Consider the following 20,103-nt stretch of genomic DNA (forward strand, 5'->3'; position numbering starts at 1 on the left):
AACGGAAGGGTGGGGGGAAGGTGGGATCTGGTTTTATTTCTCTTTGTCCTACTCTGATTTGACTTGTAATAAATGAAATTAATCTTTTTTCCCCAAGTCGAGTCTGTTTTGCCCGTGACAGTAATTGCTGAGTGATCTTGTCCTTATCTCAACCCATGAGCCTTTCATTATATTTTCTCTCCCCCTGTCTAGCTGAGGAGTCAGAGCTGAGGTCCAGCCAGGGTCAACCCCCCACAGCTTTTTATATTCTCCTCCTCTTCCCCTCTCATGGAGTTGTCCCCCAGTCCTTTATAATCTCTGCAGTATTTTGGCTGGTTTCGTCTACTCACACACCTTGTTTTATTCTGATTCTTTTGTTTGCTCATTGCATCACTTCTAGTTATCTGTTAGGGTTGCTCTGTTGCTAAATCAAAGTAAACCCAGGCAAACCTAATCTTGATAATTTTCTTTTTATTCTTTGCTTGCCTTCACACACAGTCACTGAAGACAATAACTTCAATGTCATTTTTTCAATTCTTCTTTAATCCTTCTCTTCTACATACTTGTATCTCTACTGCATCATTTGAAAATCTGGGTGCTACTGAAGGTAAGGCAGCAATGTGAAGGTGCAGAAGGAAAATTATACTTTACAATTTTAGACCACTAAGTTCTGACGCCACTGACCCTGCTGGAATTATCACTAATGTTGAAAGTGCCACGTGGAAAAAAGACCTCACTGAAACACAGAAATCTAGCGAGGAAAGGATCCAAGATGAGTCACGACGCAACAACAGACAGTTTATTGTAATAGGCAAATCTACAGAGAACAGAGAAAAAACTGGTCATGGTAACCTTAAGGTGGACTACTAGAGACAGATGCCTCGGTAAAATGTTCCTACCAGAGCCGCAGCCTTTACAGAAAGCAACAAGGCAAAAAATAAAATTGTCTCTATGCAAATATGTTTACGAGGACATTTCTAAATACGAACTACGTGAATTCATAGTTTCCTGGAATGAGCTTAAAGTAACAATAAACCTTTAGCAAAACTGTTGGATGAGAAGATAAAACACTAAATCCAGGTTATTCTGATCCAGTTAAAGATGTCCCTGCTTACTGCAGAGGGGTTGGACTAGATGACCTTTAAAGGTCCCTTCCAACCCAACACATTCTGTGATTTTGTGATTCTGTAAACAGCCATGAGCTCACTTCATTATAAAACTGGCTATAGCTTCTTAGATATCCATCATGAAATAAGCCACATTTCTGATCTGTTTTCCTAGTTCTTCACCTCTTATCTGGAGCATAGTTCTGTTCTCATTTGGTTCTTTGTAACACAAATTAGATGCTAATTTTTTTCTCCTCTGAAAAAGTGGGATTTAGCTTCAAGAGAAGGACAGTCACCGAAAACCATTAATAATGAGGGAAGAGGAGAGAACACAAAGATTAGGAAAAGTATCTAAAGGATATCTAGGCACCAAAGTACCAGACAGCCATTATCCGTTCCCTGGCTCATATAAAATCCCTAAAGCTTTGCAGTCATATCTTCAAGAGCACGCACTCATCTCCCACGGAGTCTGTAATTAATAAAAACCACCTTTTTCCCCATCCACTGCAATCCTGCCTGCTTTGTCCTAAGCAAATCAATTGCTGCGCTTGGAACCAGCCCGGACTTGCCAGGTTCAGCTTTGGATGTTTGGCAGCACGTCGTTCCTCTGCCCTGGGAGCATGCATGGGAAAGCATTTTGATTTACTGAGCTGACTGTCCTCCCCTCTGCCCTTTTCTTTCTGCGAATGATTGAAGCCAGGTAGACTTGGATAGATTGGAGCCAGAGAGCTTGTAAACAGTTCAGATAAATACTGTCTTTTTGTTCTGCGCACGCACAGCATTCAACACATGATATATCCATTAGTATGCTGCACTGTATTGTAAAAGTAATAACAACAGCAGAAATAACAAATAACTCCAGAAATTTACCTGATTTTTTTTTATTTTTTTTTTTTTTTTACACTTGTCAAATAGAGGAAGAGAACATTTGCTCACAGCAGGAGCGAACAGGGAGTCTCTCACTCCACATTTCAGAGCAGCTACAGATCTAAACAGCGAGGAAGGCAAGAATTTGCTTTCTTGCTCAGTTTAAGCCAATTTACACTGCAGTTTTACCGTCACAGAACTCCTCTCTCCCTTTGGTTCACCTGGGAAGTCTGATTTACATGAGTCTCCAATGGGGCAATCCTCCTATTCATGGGGAGGTGCGTGAGGATTGTATTTATCTAGGATGAAGGGTCTCCTAGGTACTACTAACCTACAGGAGGTGGCATACCTACTGATGAACTAAGAGTTAGGACTCCAAACTGGTCTTATTTAAGAACAAATGACAAAACCTATTGCCTGATGTTTCTTACACTCTGGATAAGATAACCCACGACAACTACAAAAACCTTTAAATTTATTCCAAACCCATAAGACCTTGGTATTAGGCATAGGCTTTTTGATTCAGCAGAGCTCTCACTGACTGCAGGACCATGTTTGCAGAGCAGACCTTCCTTTTCCATGTATCAAAAAAACCCACAAAAAACCAACAACAGCAAAACCCAAGCACATCTTAATGCATTTCTCTCCTGCATATTATATCCTTGCTGGATTAAAAAATTATAATTATAAAATAATTATCTGGTCCTGTAAGACTGTTAAAATAACCAGCCAGATGAATCTTTTACTGCTTTTAGAGTTCTGCCTAGGGTTTAGTTAGCCTGTTGGGTTTTTTTAATAGCATTCCTGTAAATAATGGAAGACAGAGCAGTCTTCACTGACTATTGATGTCTTGTGGGTTTTATTTAATAACTAGAAATAATTGAGGGAGCAGGACAAAAACTGGAAAAAGAGATAAAGGAAAAAAATCGATCACAAGTTATTACCCTATGCAACACCAAAATCCAGATGCATAAATTAAAATATTCATAGGAATTAATTCCATTTCAAAGAAAGGAAAGTTCATAACTTCACAAAAGGAGGAAATTTGCAAAGTTCTGGGCTGAATAATTTGGGCAATGGGGTGGGCACCTCTGCTCCCCTTTAACTGCAAGTGTCACATGTGGGCACTTAGCCTTTTAGATCGTATTTCCCTGTATATTAAAAGTTAGTTTGCTGTGACTCTCAGCTCCCTGATGCCTCATGTCTGTATGCTGTGTGTGCCAGTGAAGATACTGGGTGGGCATGCTGAGCCAGGGCTAGAGAGCTGAGGAAATGGCAGTAGCATTGCTCAACCAAAAGATTTCAGTCTTTTGTGCTTTTCCAGGCTCCATGTAAAGATAGATCATAACCAGGTAGTGCAATTCCCTTTGTCTCTGACAAGTCCATTGAACCTTTGTATCCCACTTCTTTAATCCTAGAAACCATATTCACCTTCTCAGCTGTTGGTCTTGGAGGATTCTCAGAACTTAATATTCACAATATACCATGCTCAGCAACAGTACAGGTTTGTTTGCATGAAGATCACTGGAGTTAGAAACGAAAGCTTTATTTAAATACACTGGTTTCAGTCCTACAACTAAAGCAAAACTTTCCATTTCTATTAGAAAAAAAATAATCAACAACTGGGCAATTTTCTGAATTATGCAGTAAACACAGAGTGTAGTTTACTGCACATTACAGATTATTTGGTCACAGCACTTCAGTTTATGGTTTGGGGATCAGGTGCCAGATAGTCCCCAAGGTCAGCGCAATGCAATACTTGAGAAAGAGCGCAACAGCTGCCACAGATGGCACTTGGTTGTGCAACCTGAGCCCTTATCTTTTGGCATACTCTTGTATTCAGGTCGGTGAACACAAGCACGAACAAGTTACCGCTGCATTACCTAAGTCAGATAATAATCCAACAGGTCTACTCTTAGCCTCCCCGCAGTCAGGTTCTTATTTCTACAACCGGGGCAGGCTGTTCTGTACCAGCTGAGTCTGCTGTGGGACGAATGGCATTAAAGAAAACAACCAAATTATTTTGGAGAGCCTCAGAAGAAATGTATTGTTGAACTTCCCACTCCAAACATCTCCATTTTGCAGCTGGGGAACAGAAGCATGGAAACAGTGCCCTGCCCACATCATGCAGGAAGTGCTTTAGGAATGATACCATCCTTCTCGTAACCAGGCAGCTGCGTGCTCCCCTATATTCCCTTCACAGGACAATAATATGGAATATGTTGGCAACTGGGGACTCTAATCCAAAATATTCTCCTCTGGCCTTTTACAAAATACAAGTCGGTCCAAAAGAATTTACTCAAATTGACCAGAGCAGACTAAAATAAATTAATGAGTTCTGGCCTGAGGTGAATAAACTGTATGGAAAAAGCAGGTATACACCACACAGAGTGAGCCAGGATACCCAGCACTGCTGGGACAGTGTGTAATCTTATCGTAAAGAAAAAGCAACAGTTGATTTATGAATTAGTATTTTTGTTGCACAGTCAGAGGGGGAAGTAATGCGAAGTTCTTGTCACAATTGGTGTCTTTCAAGCTATGTAAAACCACAGCAGAGTTAAGCTCCCGAGAGGCTGGAAGTGAACAGACCAGACGACCCCATAACATCAAACAAGACCGAGGTCAGCGGGAAAACTGCCACTGCAGCTGCTTCTCTGCAAAGCTGCTGGAGAACCTCAAGACCTTGCAGGCCCTCGCTGATCTGTTCCGGGACCCTGTTCCGGTCTGATTATGCTGGAGTTTCAGCGGTGAGGAGAAGACTTTTCTAGAAACCTGATGAGTTCAAAGACATTTTTTTTTCAGCTGAGTTGCTTGAGTCCAAACATGAGACACCCACTAGGCAGGCAAGTTGCTGTTCTACAGCAGAGTCTTGCATGGCTTCATAGCAAAGATAGTTCTACCTTATTAAGTTGCTTATTGATTTTGCTCATTGACATCTCTCTGAGTCAATAATATTATGAAATTAAAGGGATTTAAATAGTTATAAAGACATTTACAGATGGAAGCAATTTAAGTGATAAATTGTCCCACATAGAGTCTGATAAAGGATAGGGCAAGTTCACAGAAGCAAATTGCAGCTTCCTCCCACAAACTGGCTAATCCTTTAGATCTCAGTATCCAGTTAGCTGGTGATACCAAATGATTTTTTCCTTAGCTCTGATCTTTATTTCTGTCTAGATTTTCATGGTCATCTAACCTGCTTCAATAGCTGTAAAATGTGAAGCCTACTAGAATGGTTATTTGTATGATTTGCTAAGAGTTATCTGTTTCAATAGTGGGACTTTGGAAGCCATTTCTGAACTGCTCAGATAAGAGTGAATTAGGGTGTAGTCCTCTGCAAAACAGAAATCCAGTATGAGCCACAAGGAAAGAAAATCTAAACTGGAGGTTTAACGTGACCAGCTGATCCCACTGCTCAAGGCAATTCATTAAGAATCATCTGAATCTAATGTAGCCATAATCCTTTTTTTATTTTTTTTTTTAATTTAAAAAGATCTCTTATTTTTGCCAGTAAAATGTTCCAAAGGTTATTTTTCCAGAAGTGTAATTTGGACATAAATCTTCCTTTTAGAAAGTCTGTACTACTCCATGCAATCAGACTATCAGCAAGGATCTTCCCACAGAGTGTTCCAAGTGTGCACCAGATGAATAAACACTAACCCAGCAAGGCATTTCACCAGAGGGGGAAAGAAATATATCTCTATCTTCCTGATAAGCAGTGACTAGAAGCCAAGTTTCTCTCCTTTGGAAATGAAGGGGTAAATCTAAAAGGATGATTAAATACCGAGATGACAATCTTGACAGGACTGATTTAATGCTTCAAATAAGTCGCTACACTTACTTACTGCTCTGTTCTGTCAAACATCATCTATATCCACAGTCAAAAGTATGTATTAGAGTGGAGTGGATACAGCTGTAATGCCTTTCTTATTATTGGGAGAGTTGGTGTTGTTCAGCCTGGAGAAGAGAAGGCTCTCGGGAGACCTTGATGTGGCCTTGCAGTACTTAAAGGGGGCCTACAGGAAAGATGGGGACAAACGTTTCAGCAGGGCCTATTGCGATAGGACAAGGGGTAATGGCTTTAAACTAAAAGAGGGAAGCTTTAGACTAGATAGAAGGAAGAATTTTTTTACGATGGGGGTGGAGAAACACTGGCACAGGTTGTCCAGAGACATGGTAGATGCCCCATCCCTGGAAACATTCAAGGTCATGATCTAGTTGAAGATGTCCCTGCTCATTGCAGGGGGTTGGACTAGATGACCTTCTAAGGTCCCTTCCGATGCAAACTGTTCTATGATTATTACCACCCATTCAACACACGATAATTTTGGTTCTTGATCCAGATTTAAAGTGCATGCTTAATTTAATGTGCTGTGATTTACACTGATGAAAATGATGCAAAGTTCTTCGCAGGTCTGCTGTAGTAGCAAATGCTTAAAATTCTTTGCTGACACAGGGCTTTGGCCCTTATCAGCAACAAAGCAAAAAGCAAAACCTCCCCCACGTGTATTAGCTTTACGATGAAGTTATGTACATTTCTCTATATCCGTCTCGAGCAAATTCATTTTGACGCTTAAAGATAAATTCAATGTTCTACCCTTTTTGGGTACCCTTGTTTTAGTTTTCAAAGAAAAGCTTCACGGTTCACTAGGTGTTACCAGATAGAGCTGCCTCCAAAGTCACAGAGGTCTATAAATCTGGATCGCTACTTTGTACTTCACATCTAATTATCCGATAGCCTCTCCCAGGCTGATTAAAAGCCATCATGCAAATCCAACATCCAATTAAATTATTCATGGGTGCAAATTCCTCCCTTCAATCCTCTTGTGGTACAACAGTGTCGGATTCTTCAAGTGGACAGTCAGTGAAAATACAGTGTGTTTAAAGTACAGACAATAGCCCACGGCACTTCATTCAGGGACTGTATTTACTACAGATTCCGATAAAATTGCCCCATTGGAAGAGGTTGCAAGAGCAGTGGAAAATTGTTCTAACACTCTCAACCAAAAACTAAGAGAGTGGATTTTGTTTAATTTACTTAGTAGCATTAATAAACATTACAAGCCTTACTTCATAAAAATCACATTGAAAACTTTAGAAGAGTTACAGAGTTTGTTAAATCTAGCCTTCAGTAAAAATTTTTTTCAGAGTTAAATTAGTCACTGAATCAGAGATACTTTTCTACCCCGTGTAGTGGCACGTTATATTCAAGTTATCAGCTTATTGTTACGGTACACTGAGGAACAATATAGTTTTAACCCTAGACACTTGTGAAAACTGATAATATTGTGTTCTGAAAGACATTTGTGAACTTCATTGTTGTCCTTTGCTAAAGCCATCTTTAATCTAACCTATTCTTTATATCCGCAAGGGAAAATACTGAACAGGTTTTTATATGCAGGTGGCAAATTAGATTTAAATGCCAAAATGGAATAACTTGCTTACTCAATAGCATTACTGAATTCCAGTTATGAGCCTGTTCAGCAAAGATCCCTAATTTGACTTCCACCTGTGATTTCACAAAGCCAGGTTGGACTCAGACAGCAGTAGCATGAAATCAGTGGAACCACACCTTTGCCAAACCAGTTGAAATGAGCGATATGCCATGAGACAAATGATCCTTTTGAGATGCCTTTAACTGATAACGCCTCCTCACTGTCACTGTATCAAATGCTCAACAAAGGAATAACGATTTTGCTCTGTGCTCTCTGTGGATAAGGTGCAAAACTGAGTCCCTGGTTAAAAATGAGGATTTCCTTGAGAGTAGGGGTGTTCTCTACATTGCTCTAAGGCAAATTGATCTCGGATAATTACAGCCAGCCTACACAGCTGGCTCTTCAAGTTCTGGACGGATGCTGCAGCTTGCTCACCACCTCCGGCACACCACCACACACGTAAGGAAGGTTTGCAATAGTGACAGCTGGCGTATTTCACCCACAGTGTCGCAACAGCAGGTAAAACAGGTCCTGTATTATTTACATGCCTGACAAGCGTTTGGTGAGGCAAGCTGCTGTATAACACAGAAGAAATTATCTATCACACAGCTCCCCGATTCACCGTGCACACTCTATTGGACTTCTTCAACATAGTCATATAGAGGTATAGGAAAACAGAATAAATTAAGGGAGGCCAGTACTACTAGTGAAATTGCATCTCATCTTACCTCGACAGTGAAGAGCTCAGATGTCACAAACGTGCGTTCCTGTCTGATATCCAAAACTCTAGATCAAATAAGGGATAAATTAGAGATCGTAAGAATCCATTGTCATTGTAAAGCAGTTACTGTAAGTGTTCAGACAGTAGCTACCTTTGCTGCTTTCTGTATTAGACACTTATTCTGTGCTGCAAAGGTGCTTTCACTTTGGAATAAAGATGAAGGAAATACATTTTTTTTATGAAATATAACAATAAAAACTCGTTTGATTAATTAGTTAGTTACAGACTTGCCTTCAGAGAACGTTTTGAAACATGTTCAAATCTTTGATAATCTTTGTGCTATTCTGTGACTATATTTCCCTACTATTAGCCTGACTTACCTTGCTTCTTCCCGAGCCAAAATCTCCAGGAGCTTTGAAATGTCTCCTGGGCAGTCAGAAAGCACAAGGGAAAATCTGCACACTCTGTTATCGAGGGTCAGGGCCCGAGCTATGCACTGTTGCAGCAAATGTAACTCCAAGTTTCCACTGCATATAACAATTGCCACTCTGAGAGAGAAAAACAGGATTTTTGATTAGCACTTTTCTCTGCAAAGGAACCATAAATCACAGACACTGTATTCAATATCAGCTTCACATCTGCGAGGACTGCCCTCGAAGAAATATGTGTTAAGTGTCAGAGGGGCTCCTGGCTCTCAGCATCAATTGTGGGCAGGCAGTGGGAGCCTAGAAGCTGGTTGCATTTGTTGGTCTGAAACTTTGTTTTCATTTTGCATTTCCTGGAGATTTTAATTTTGTTAGGGATAACTATCTGGAGAATTCTAGATCTGTTTCAAATTTTAAAAGTGTGTCATCATTTTTCCCTGGAATTTCTGAGTGTCAGCCTCTTAATGGTTAGATAACACATAAGTTCAAGGCTTTCTGTAACCATTAATTAAATCCATCTCAACATTGCAACATGAGTGCAGAAATGTCTGAAGAGCAAGTGAAGAGCCACATGGTTAGCCCGTGATAATCTCTCTCTGCAGAGTCAAACCTGACCTCTTTAAACCCAAACCTTTGCATTTTCCTTTTTATCTGTCCTGAACTGAAATTTGTTGCTGCTCTATATGTACTCTGTCAGCCTCTTCTGAAGAATTGCCTCAGCAGTATTTTATCCTACAATGCTGTGCATTGGAAAATTTATTTTGTCTTGAGTGTATGTATGTTTAAATACATTCTGGACTACGTCCTGAGCCAAGGCTCAATCCACTTAAGTACCGCGTGCTCAAGCCCAGATGCAAGAAGGCACTTACCCACACCTTTAACACTAAGCACAAGGGTAATCCCACTGAGTCTCTGAGGAGGAGTTCTCGGTGCTGGGAGGCAGGTGTCACTGAGTGACTGCAGAAGACAGCCTAGCTCCCATCCCACCACAGACAGGGCTGATTTCCACAAGTGGGATGAGAGAAGGCAACAGGCTGACGCGAGCAGGATGCTCTCCCGGCACATGTGACCGTGCCTCCCGGAGTTGTGTGTAACTGCCTTTCTGCCAACCATTTGAAAATATAGGGAAACAACAAGATTTGTCACGTTTCCTGGCTGACATTTTGTCTTGTTCAACATGATCTTTTGACTTGTGAGCAGTCTCTTCAGCCTGAAGTAGATGCCACAGATAAGCCTGTTGCCAGTTCAGGGGCAGGAACTGCATCGTCAGTCATAAAACACGTAGCTTCTCCCCGTTTCCTGGGACCAAGGCACCCAAGCCCATGTTTTTGCCAGAGTTCCCCGTTTGCAATAGCTGACGTACCTTTTACCCTTCAATTCAGGCAGCTTCCCCGCAACCAATGCTGCAAGTCCAATGGCCCCTTCTGCATCAACCGTGGCTCGCTCATACTCCAGCAATCTCAGCATTGAAATGAGGATGTCCTCCTCCCTGAAGGCAAAAGAGTTGTGTCAAAACAAAACAAAACAAGCTACCAAAATCAGAAGACAATGCATTTGTGTATAACTGAATTCCTTCCATCCTCCCAGGTACATACGACCCCAAGGTGGTGTTATAGAAAGCTGTGCTGCTGGGGGTGAATGTACATCTTAGTTTTGTTATTCACTGAAAGACAGGATGGCATGTTCTACCAACTTGGGCTTTCTGCGAAGGTTTAGAAGAGTTTTGTCAAAGGCTGCCTTCAGGTATTGTAGAACTCAACAAGGACAAGTTTTACACCCAGAGCACATCCAGGTACTAGCAGCAGGAGAAGTTTTGGCCAAAGGGGTTGGTCTGGACGACGCTTCTAGTCATATGATTTAGTTTTAGGTACTCTTGTGAGGAGCACGGAGTTGGACTCCATGATCCTTCATGGGTGTTTTCCAACTTGGGATACTCGACGATTCTATGATATGTGGGATTGGGTTCAGTGTCTCCAGTGCCCCTCTTGGAAGGAAAGGCAGCCCACCACCACCATGCTCTCACAGGGTGTGCATGATGGCAACTCCTGCCAACCTGCTCTCCACTGTATATGAAAAGCCACCATACCCTGGTGGTACAGCACATTTTTCACATACAACAATGTTCACCCAGTATTATCCATTTCACTCTTTTTTTTCACCTACCTCACAGCAACAACTTTATCCACAAGTTTTCCAGTCAGCTGCAAAGAATTGCTGCCAAAGCAAAGTCCGCTCACATCTGCAGATTTCAAAAGACAAAAATATGAAGCTGTCTGCTTTAGACAAGTTCAATATTTTTGAGTCTTGACTGTTTTGTGCCCTTAATGTGTGCAACATGAGTGCTGTTATATGATCTTAAGTTGTTTGATTTTTTTTATATGACAAAAATGCATTTGGTAACAAAAGACCAGGAAGATTTTGACATTTTGGATCCCTTTAAGAAAGTTATGATTCTTCACTGGCTTATTTGCACTGGAAGAGTGACACTGCAGCCCAGCATTTTTCGCTCTTCAATGAAGGTTGAATGAGAGAAGAACCAAGCGTGGCACTGGATTTGTCAGTTACAGCAGGACAGTTAGCAAAGGAGTCCAGAGAAAGAGAGTTGTTTGTTTGTAAACCTCCCATTTAATCCAAAGCTTCCAGAGATTTGAACATCAGGTAAACAAGATATTCTTAAATTGCTTAACAGCTGAGCTGTGGAAACAACTGTATCATTTGTAAACGCTGCTGTTCCGAAAACAGTTTTGTGAGTCTAAATATTTAAGCACTGCATTTTCCTGCCTTTTCACAAATTAATATTTTACATGAGAGTTTTACCATTGACTTCACTGGTTAAGACACTGCTTTATGTGAGCACAATTGTCAGATAAATGCTCTCATATTTCTAAGTATTGACCTGAACATTTCAAGTGCACTGGAAATAGAATTGCACCCTGGGGGGTGTGTGTGGGGGAAATGTGGCAGAAGTTGCTCCTACAGCTTGAATTGAATTCTGACTCTTCAGAGATTTCCTTTAAAATATGTTTGACCTGAATTAGCGAGAAAATCATAGGGTTGGAGAAATCAATTGCAACCTTTATTTTACCTCCAAAAGAATAGTGCATTTTCTTACCTCCATAAAAGTGATGATTGCTGCAAGCCTGGTCTTCAGTTGGGTGGCCAGCCTTTAAGGACTGTTGCAATACAGGGAAATTCTCAGATTCAACCCCCTGGGGAAGACAAATGTTGTCACTTGTTTATTGATCCAGTTATAACAGAAGTCACCACCAAAGTGGACACCAAAAAAGCTACCCAAAGTTTCCTCTTCTAATTAACAGATAATTTCAAACGGCATAATAACTGTGCTATCACTAAACTTATCCTGTCGCTTATCTAGGGTCAAACTTTTCCTGTAAGAAATTATTTCAAAACACAGAACTGGATTTCATTTACTTTGGAAGAGTCTTCCCATGTTTTTTTCTTAAATTCAGCCAAGCAGCCAAGGGAGAGGAGGCTTCCCAGTCTCTCAGAGGCTCTTCTCCTAGGTAAAGCCCACAGGATCAGACAGTCCCTGTCCCCAGCATATGCAGTCTCTGCCGGTGTATCACTAGATACCACTGCCTTTTGAAAACACCTGTGGTGAAAGCTGCCAAAACACAACACTTTATAGGTGAAAGGAAACTTACAATTACAGAAATATGTGGGTTGAGGTGTTTTAGTGCAGCAGCCGACCCTGCCAGCAAGCCACAGTGGCCTCCTGCAGGGAAAATCACTGCGTCCAGCTTTGGCACCTGCTCGTAGACCTCCAGCCCCACGGTTCCCAGCCCCGACAGGTAGACAGCACTGTCCTCCCTGCGGGAAGGAAGGGCACAGGTCAGCGGGGCTCACCATTGTCAACACAATAATAGTTCAATCTACCACTTTAAAGACATTGTTCAGCAGAAAAAAGATATATGTGAGAGTAAAGCACCAGCACAATGAGGGGAGGAGGTGATACAACAGGAGACGCTGCCATCAGACAGACCATCGTGTGCTGTTACCTACTTTAGAAAACTTGTGCCATTAACAAACCCCTCAAGTAGCCTTCGTGCTGAAGAGCACGTATCTCTGTTGTTACCAGTATCAGGTGTTTATGGAGCTGGCAAGACAGAAGTCATGTTTCCATTGCCATCGCTTCCTTCATAAATTTTAAATGTTGCAGTCCAAACTAAAAGCAGTCTCGAAAGGAGATCTCCTTCTCTTTATTTAACAGTGGAATTTAGTGTTTGTGATAAATGTGGATTTTCATGACATTTAAGCACTGAGTTCAACCTCAAAAATACCAAACAGATTGCTACAGAATTAAGTCTTTCCACAACGCAGGGCCAATATCTGATACCCTGATACCTTCACAGTACTCTGGAAGGGTAAGAGAAACATTCAGTTGTGCCAAAATACTCGCTGGTAAAACACTTTCAGGCAAAGGTAATATAACGAGAAGAATAGGGACAAACAGAGTCAAAAGACTGAAGAGAAGTCCACTGTACAGTTACATGATCAACTTGGATCTATTTCTAAAAGCTGTTTTGTATTTTAAATAGAAAGATGTAAATGTAGAATGATATATGAACAAAAAATATGATAACTCTCTATGCCTGTTTGTTCTGTCTTTTCTGGCAAATGGCTAAGCAGACAGAATTATAGATCCAATGACTTCACTTGATTTACTCGAGCCAGGATGTTTGGGTACGAGGAAGCTGTGCTTTTATTACTGTTAGACACGCACAGAGAGGCTCAGCACAGCAGCACAGAACTCCTGCAAGGTGGAGGCCAAGGCCTTCTTGAGAGGTTACCTCACATATACAGCAAAACACAGCAAATTCCTCAGGGCGAGCATCTATATAGCTACACGAGAAAATATGGGAGTAATGAACTTTCACTCCTGTAGCTCAGCTAAAGATGAAGGCAAGAAATCATAGTGGGGTGGATAACTGAACCCTTGAATTTATTGTCTTTATCAAGATACTGAAGGAGCTCTCTCCTCCTTCTTATATGTGACAAAACATATCACCGGTCCCCTGAACAATTCTTCTGGAGCCTTGTCTGCAAACAAGTTTCAGAACTGAATTTGCAGAGTTATCCCTGCCATGGTTACCCGGGCAATCACAGGGACCTGCAAGAATGAATGAAGACCTGGGATATCCAATTTGCGAGTAGAACTTCTCTAACAACTGAAAATTCTATCCAAGGAGACTGCTCTGGGCATAGAGATTTATTAGCAGTTTGCATAAATGTTTCAGATAATCATGTCTTCCTTGCTAACGTCTAGTTAGAACATTAGTTCACTGATTAGCCTTCAGCTTTTTATAATAAAATGGGTTATTTTATTTGCACTGTGACTGATTACTTTTGCTTTCTGAAAGCAAATACATCTCTCATTATCATATGCCATTGGAGGAAAATCAAGGAAAAGGGCAGCTAAATCTAAAAACTGTGGATTTAAATAAGCATCTTTGAGCCAGAGCTAGAAATTCGTCCATTCTGAAACGTGCGATACATCAGCAACCAAAGATGGGCTGTCAGGCTTCAGCTCCCCAATGACATTTTGACACAGCAGCTAGCAGGCTCGTTCCCCTGTTCTCCAAATAAAAGGCTCGAAAGCTATCGGCTGTCCTTCCTAGAGTAGCAGACCAACCATACCACAAATGGACGAAGTTCAGGTCTGATCAGTATTTCAATATGGAGTTAGACAAGAAAAAAATGGGCTCTCAAGGAAGGCAGGCAGGCAGGCATGTAATTCAATCTGTGGCACTCTTACCTCTCTGATTCACAAATCAATCTTTCTCACATAATCCCAGAGGTATTGTGTTACTTACTGGCAACCTTCACATTGCATTTATAATGAGGTCCTGGACATCTATAGTTATTAAAAAAATCCCATGTTACCTAAGCAGCAATCACATAGACTTCATGACTGAATTCCATCTTGAAAAATCACATTTCCTTCCTGGAATTTCACAGGAAGTTGCATTTGGTTAAAGAGTTTTCTTCCTCTAATTGAACCCTTGCGTGATCATTTTCATAACATGGTATTTTAATTGCACACAAGAAATGGGAAGAACTGACATTGACACACCCAACTGCAGGACATAACCCGTGCAGGTAAAACGAAAGACAGTCACGTAATGTCTACTTCAGGAAGGAAAGAATGAAATGTTGGTTAAGGAGATCCAGAGACCAAATTGACAGAGGTTTTATGCGAGCTAGAATTAAACTGAAATAAAATGACATTTCAGAAGTTACATTCTAAAGGGCAGGAGATCAGCTGGTGTTTTACAGACAGTTTTGGCAAGAGATGATGAACCTGCGTCAGACACACACTGAAGACGACTGGCTATCCATATATGCATACATCTCTCTGGGAAAGCTCTCCCAGCAAAATAGGTTTCAATCATCCCATTATGAAAAGGCCCACAATTGTAGTGGGTTTTTTTCTATTTTTTTTTTTTTACTCCAGAGTGTGAAAAACTACATCTGTGAGTTTTTAATTAAACCTAGCAACAGATTGAATAACTCTGTTTCTTGTAATCTGAAACCTGAAATAAATTAGAGTGCTTTGATGTTATTAATGGTAAGGTGTACATTTAGAGTTCCTCAATGCTAGGTGCTGAAGTCCTTCCATGCGTTGTCCCTGAAGCTTCATGAACTTGGAGAATACCTACCTTAAGTAACATAAATAATTATCTGGGGAGGAGGGGAAGATTAAACATAAAATTACAGTAAAATGACTTAGTTCTTAAGTGCAAAGGTCATAGCTGATGCAAGCCAGCTGGGAGTTAACACATCGATTCAAAAATGGCTGACAGAAATTTGGAAATCACAAGGTTATGGAAAGCTGTGGTTTTCAAAGAGAGCCTAAATGGGTTTAAAATTCAGTGTGATCTCAGGCACCTCATTCTCTTGGGTTTCTTTGAAAGTCTCAGTCTGGGAAAAGGTTGTGCCTGTGGTGACAGACAAGGCACGGCAACCAGCCCTATAGGTCACTTGCTGTCAGCAGAGCTGAGTACAGTTTTTAATATTGCCTTCCCAATCAACCAACTGGGAAAGAAGTGAGGGCTTTCTCCATTCTGCTCATCCTGGGATCCTCTTTCCAAGCAATGTTACTCATTATTACTATGTTTAATGCAGTAGAGCCTAGGAGCCAAAGGGGAACAGGCACTCACTGCAGTGGGCACCATTCAACAACCAAGTGGTGGATAAGGCCTGCACAGAGGAGTGATGGGGAGGGAGAATAACATTCCAGCTCAGGGTATCAGAGGCACTGCTGGCTACCTCATGCTAATGATTCACACCTCTGCACTTTTGGTAATCTTCCTCAAAAAAAAGTAAGGAAAAAAAAAAAGGAAGGGAAAAGCATAAGAAGAGACTGAAGAGAGAAAAGGAAAAAAGGAAAAAAGGATCATTTCTCAATATTTTTGCCTGTCTTACCTTATTCTAATCATGTTTTTATTAGATCAGGCTTGTTCAATGACCTCAAATAGTTCAAACAAATTTATACTCATTCTTAGCTACTTTAAATATATATGTGAAGTAGCCTCTCAATAGTCTTTTTTCAAGGCACAATCACAATTTTGTCAGTCACATCAGATATGTGAAAATTTTACAGCATTAACCTCCTCTTGCTTGACACTATGCCACTGAAGCCTTTGCATTAAAGATTAGCTTTTACCCACCTTACTCCAAACGGAGAGACCAAAAATGAATGCTAGCGTTAAGGCTTTGTGACAAGGTTCATAGACAGTTAACATATATCCCGTTATCATACTAGCCCATATAATTCCTAATCAGGAAGTTTGCCTAATCTGGAGGAAGAGTGTTTCATTTTGGTTTCCATCCTCAGCTCTCACAGAAAGATTCATGATTTGTGCCCGGGAATATGTAACTGTCCATACCCCAGGTAATGGGAACATTCTGACGACCTGTGATCAAATTTTAATGAAACTAATTGTTTTTGCAGAGCTGCACAGGTACCTAATTTAATCTTTCTAATCAGCCTCACTTCCCACTTACTCTTCGAGGTAGAGGTATCCATTCTCCTGCGCCAGCCTTCTTGCATGCGTCTGCGAATCCTTAGCTGTAGTGCCATAGGATATAACCATGGCACCATACTCACGGCACATTTTCACTCTGGCCGGGGATGTGCTGGTTGACATGATGACAAACACTGGAATACGGAGCTCTGAGGCGTGGTAAGCAACAGCCATGGAAAAGTTACTGTCCGAAGCCACGATCACCCCTTTTCTTTGCTGATCCTGAAAAATAGGGTTGCTTATTGCATGTTATATAGTATCACAAAGTTGTCCCATGTGATCCTACATCATTCTAATGGTCTGAATTCCTTCTTTTCCTCTGCTAGCTGATCATATTAGGATACAATATATGCACGTTTGGTGTGATCTCAGGACTTAGATGCAGAGCTAAGACAGCACAAGACCAATCCCTGTTCTTGCACTCCTCTGGTTTCAATTCTTGTTCCATTGGAATTAGATGCAAAATTCCAGCCGATCCCAGGAGACCCGACATCTGGCCCCTCAGAGCCAATATCTGGTCCCTCTCCCCTGCCTATGTGAAATTATTTCATTTCAGGTTTCCCTTTAATAGAAAGATTTATTCATATTATTACAAAAGTGCAGGAATAACCACTGTTTCTGGCCTGCTGTATCATGCCGATGATAATTACTATTGCTGCAGAGACTCAGTAACCTCCTACGATAAATGATAAACAAGCTATTCATGTAATGATTCTGAAATTCATTACAAAATCAGCTGGTGATCTAGGTCCTTCTCATCACCCATTGTAACTCAATTTCATCATCACTTCAAATTTGGTGGTTTCAACATGCCAGAACCGTAGTGCACATAAAAACACTTTCATCTAAATGTCACAGGAAAATGCTGATGCTTACATTTTGCAAGCTTTTCTTTCAAATATTTATAAGGATTTCACCAGCAGATAGGCCAAGTGTAAATAAAGTGGTAAAGTATTTCACATTCATATACTTTGTTTATATACGTTGTTCAGCACAATGGATGAAAAGACAAGAAACACTGCGATTCCATGGACATTACGGGTAAAATTATCTTTAATTCTGCTCCATTTCCGTGAAGCAGAACTAATCTATTTCTTTTTGAATGTTGAAATTTTGTTATACCTGAGGTAATGATGTCAGAAGGTAAAGTACACCTCGTTCCTTCACAGATCCTGTGTACTGGAGGAACTCTTTCTTTAGGTAGATGTCCATTCCATACTGCTTGGATAGCCTAGAATACTGGAGTATAGAAATATTATTATGGGGACGTATCTAAAAATTAAGAAAAATCTTCCACACCCGTTCAGCTCCCTGGTGAGGCATACATTCATCTACCATGTATGAGCTCCAAAAAGTAAATGCCATAATCTGTTTCTTTAGAAATATGTGACAGTGTGTTGTTACCTACCAGGTTACTCTGGTTTATGGAAGTAATTTTCAAACACAGAGCAGTGAAATATGTATTCCATGCCACTAGGAATTCTGAAAAGAGCACTCATTTTGCTCTTACTGTTCAAATACAGATATTGAAATAAGTATTTTCAATTATTTGAAAAACCACCCTACAGTCTGATATTTCAGCACTTACCAGAACTGGGTACTGAATACCCCAAAAATAATGTCATCTCCTAATAGATACAAAAGCAGTTAGAAAATTGCTCCTCAAGTCCCGTTATGACTCTGCTATGGTTTCTGCCACTGAATCGCCACTGAGTATTGCTCATTTTGCATCCTAAGGCCAGTACGACATTAGTAAAGACATTTCTTATTTGAAGAATGATGGAAATAACAATAAAAAAAGTATTTCCCAGGAGTGCACGTGTAAGCAGCAGCTGTTTGAAAATGCTCAGTGTTCGGAACAGAAAGGATCCCTGAGATGAGAGGAATTAGCAAGCACGGTGCATGTGACGCAGGATTCAAGTGAATGACTTTTTTATTATTTTTTTTTTAATGGCAAACCTTAATCATTTTTTTATAGTAAGATACAGCATGCATCATCATTTTAATTCCCTATTACTTTATTATCTAAAACAAGAGTTTTAAACAAGATAACTTATGAAACAGAGCTGCAATAAGTGTTTGGGTTCCAGTTCCCTCATCTTCCTGTGTCTCTATTTCGTAATTGGCTCTATTTCCTCCATTGCCTGCCAAAGCAAATGAGGACCAGCGGATTTAGGGGATCAAGCTCTCATTTATTACAAATCACAAAGAGAAATAGATTAAAAGACAGCGTGACAATATATTTCAAATATTTATCTCAAAAAGTATCTGGCAACGTCATGCATATCATGTATAGTGTACATAGTAATATGTACCGACATATTTTTCAGACTGTGGGACTTTCAAAGTGAATTTATATAAAGTAAATAAATCTGAAACAGATACTTTCTTTAAGGTATACACTTAAACTAAATATTTCAGATGAATATTTTAAGGCTTTTTAGTGGATTTACAAGCATATATTAAGTTCCTCACCCATAGGTGGGGCCAGATTGTCTATTTTGCTTCTGGAAATCCTGCAATAGGAGCTACCGCTTGCTGCTGGTTTGCAAATCTGGCTGCGGAATTGAAAGAATGGAAAGTGCTTAGTACACTAATAGGATAATAGTTTCTATCCTAAACAGCCTAATCTGTGGAGAATGCCTATGCAAAACAGAAAAAGAACACTAGATAAGAAATACTACTTTACTGGTTCTTCACATACAATACTAATTTTATAATTTTTGGTTTTGCAGAGAATCTTGGATTCTAGAGTGAACAATGAGAAAAAGGATTTAAGGAGATGAATCCTGTGACTTTATAAAGTTGTTAAGTCTCCTACATTTAAAAAATATGTGTCATTAAGTCACTCTTTACCACAAAGGTGGTGTACTTCAGATTATTGTTATTTTTCTTTTATTTTGATAGTCAATATTTTAACTCTTTAGGTTATCCTTTTCTGCTTCCTTTAACTGAGGCCTTTTTCGGCGCAGCCTAAATATAGCAACTACTTCTAACAAAGTAGGTGTCAGTGCTATTTTTGGCTGTGCTGACCTGGTGGGTAACCTCATAAGACTCATTGAACCAGCCTGTAAGTTTTCCCTTTTGTCACCATGTTCTTATCTAAGGACTACAGGCACCGTGTCTAACGTACAACACACAGCACAGCCTCCATTTGGCACCCACAAAGCTAACCCAAAACAACCCTTAAAGTTCCTCCATCAGTAACAAAACCAAATGTCCAATTCAATGCTAATTCCTTGTTTTCCTATACTCATTACCTCTATAAAGTCTGTTACAATCATTCATGATGCCGTATCTCAGCTCCAGGCAAACTCCTGCATAAGGATCCAGGATGCTCCATCCATGATTTTACCTGCAGATTAGGAATCACCCTGGAAAGCATTTCTCTACTCAATTAACTGAATGGGTTATAGTCATGCTTGTTTTTTAAATCCAAACAAATGTCCCTGAAAGGGGCTCTTACCTCTCAGCAATGAGTTAAAATAAAGGTTATCTGTGTTTTTCTTGACACCATGCGGT

The 20,103-nt window shown here is 40.3% G+C and overlaps 1 protein-coding gene across 4 annotated transcripts in view; it reads right to left on the reverse strand.

Annotated features, from left to right (window-relative positions):
- LOC128911421 (L-threonine dehydratase catabolic TdcB-like) overlaps positions 1–20,103 on the reverse strand; it is a 34,731-nt gene that overhangs the window by 4,433 nt on the left and 10,195 nt on the right. For all 4 annotated transcript variants that reach the window (XM_054206309.1, XM_054206308.1, XM_054206307.1 and 1 more), the window contains 8 exons: positions 17,704–17,820; positions 16,562–16,803; positions 12,199–12,364; positions 11,646–11,742; positions 10,697–10,772; positions 9,897–10,022; positions 8,489–8,656; positions 8,116–8,173 (listed from right to left, as the gene is read on the reverse strand). In XM_054206309.1, coding sequence (XP_054062284.1) covers positions 8,116–8,173; positions 8,489–8,656; positions 9,897–10,022; positions 10,697–10,772; positions 11,646–11,742; positions 12,199–12,364; positions 16,562–16,803; positions 17,704–17,820 — 1,050 coding nt within the window. The remainder of the gene's footprint in view (positions 1–8,115; positions 8,174–8,488; positions 8,657–9,896; positions 10,023–10,696; positions 10,773–11,645; positions 11,743–12,198; positions 12,365–16,561; positions 16,804–17,703; positions 17,821–20,103) is intronic.

The sequence above is a fragment of the Rissa tridactyla genome, chromosome 6 (genome assembly GCF_028500815.1).
Source record: "Rissa tridactyla isolate bRisTri1 chromosome 6, bRisTri1.patW.cur.20221130, whole genome shotgun sequence".
In the NCBI taxonomy this organism is placed as follows: Eukaryota; Metazoa; Chordata; class Aves; order Charadriiformes; family Laridae; genus Rissa; species Rissa tridactyla.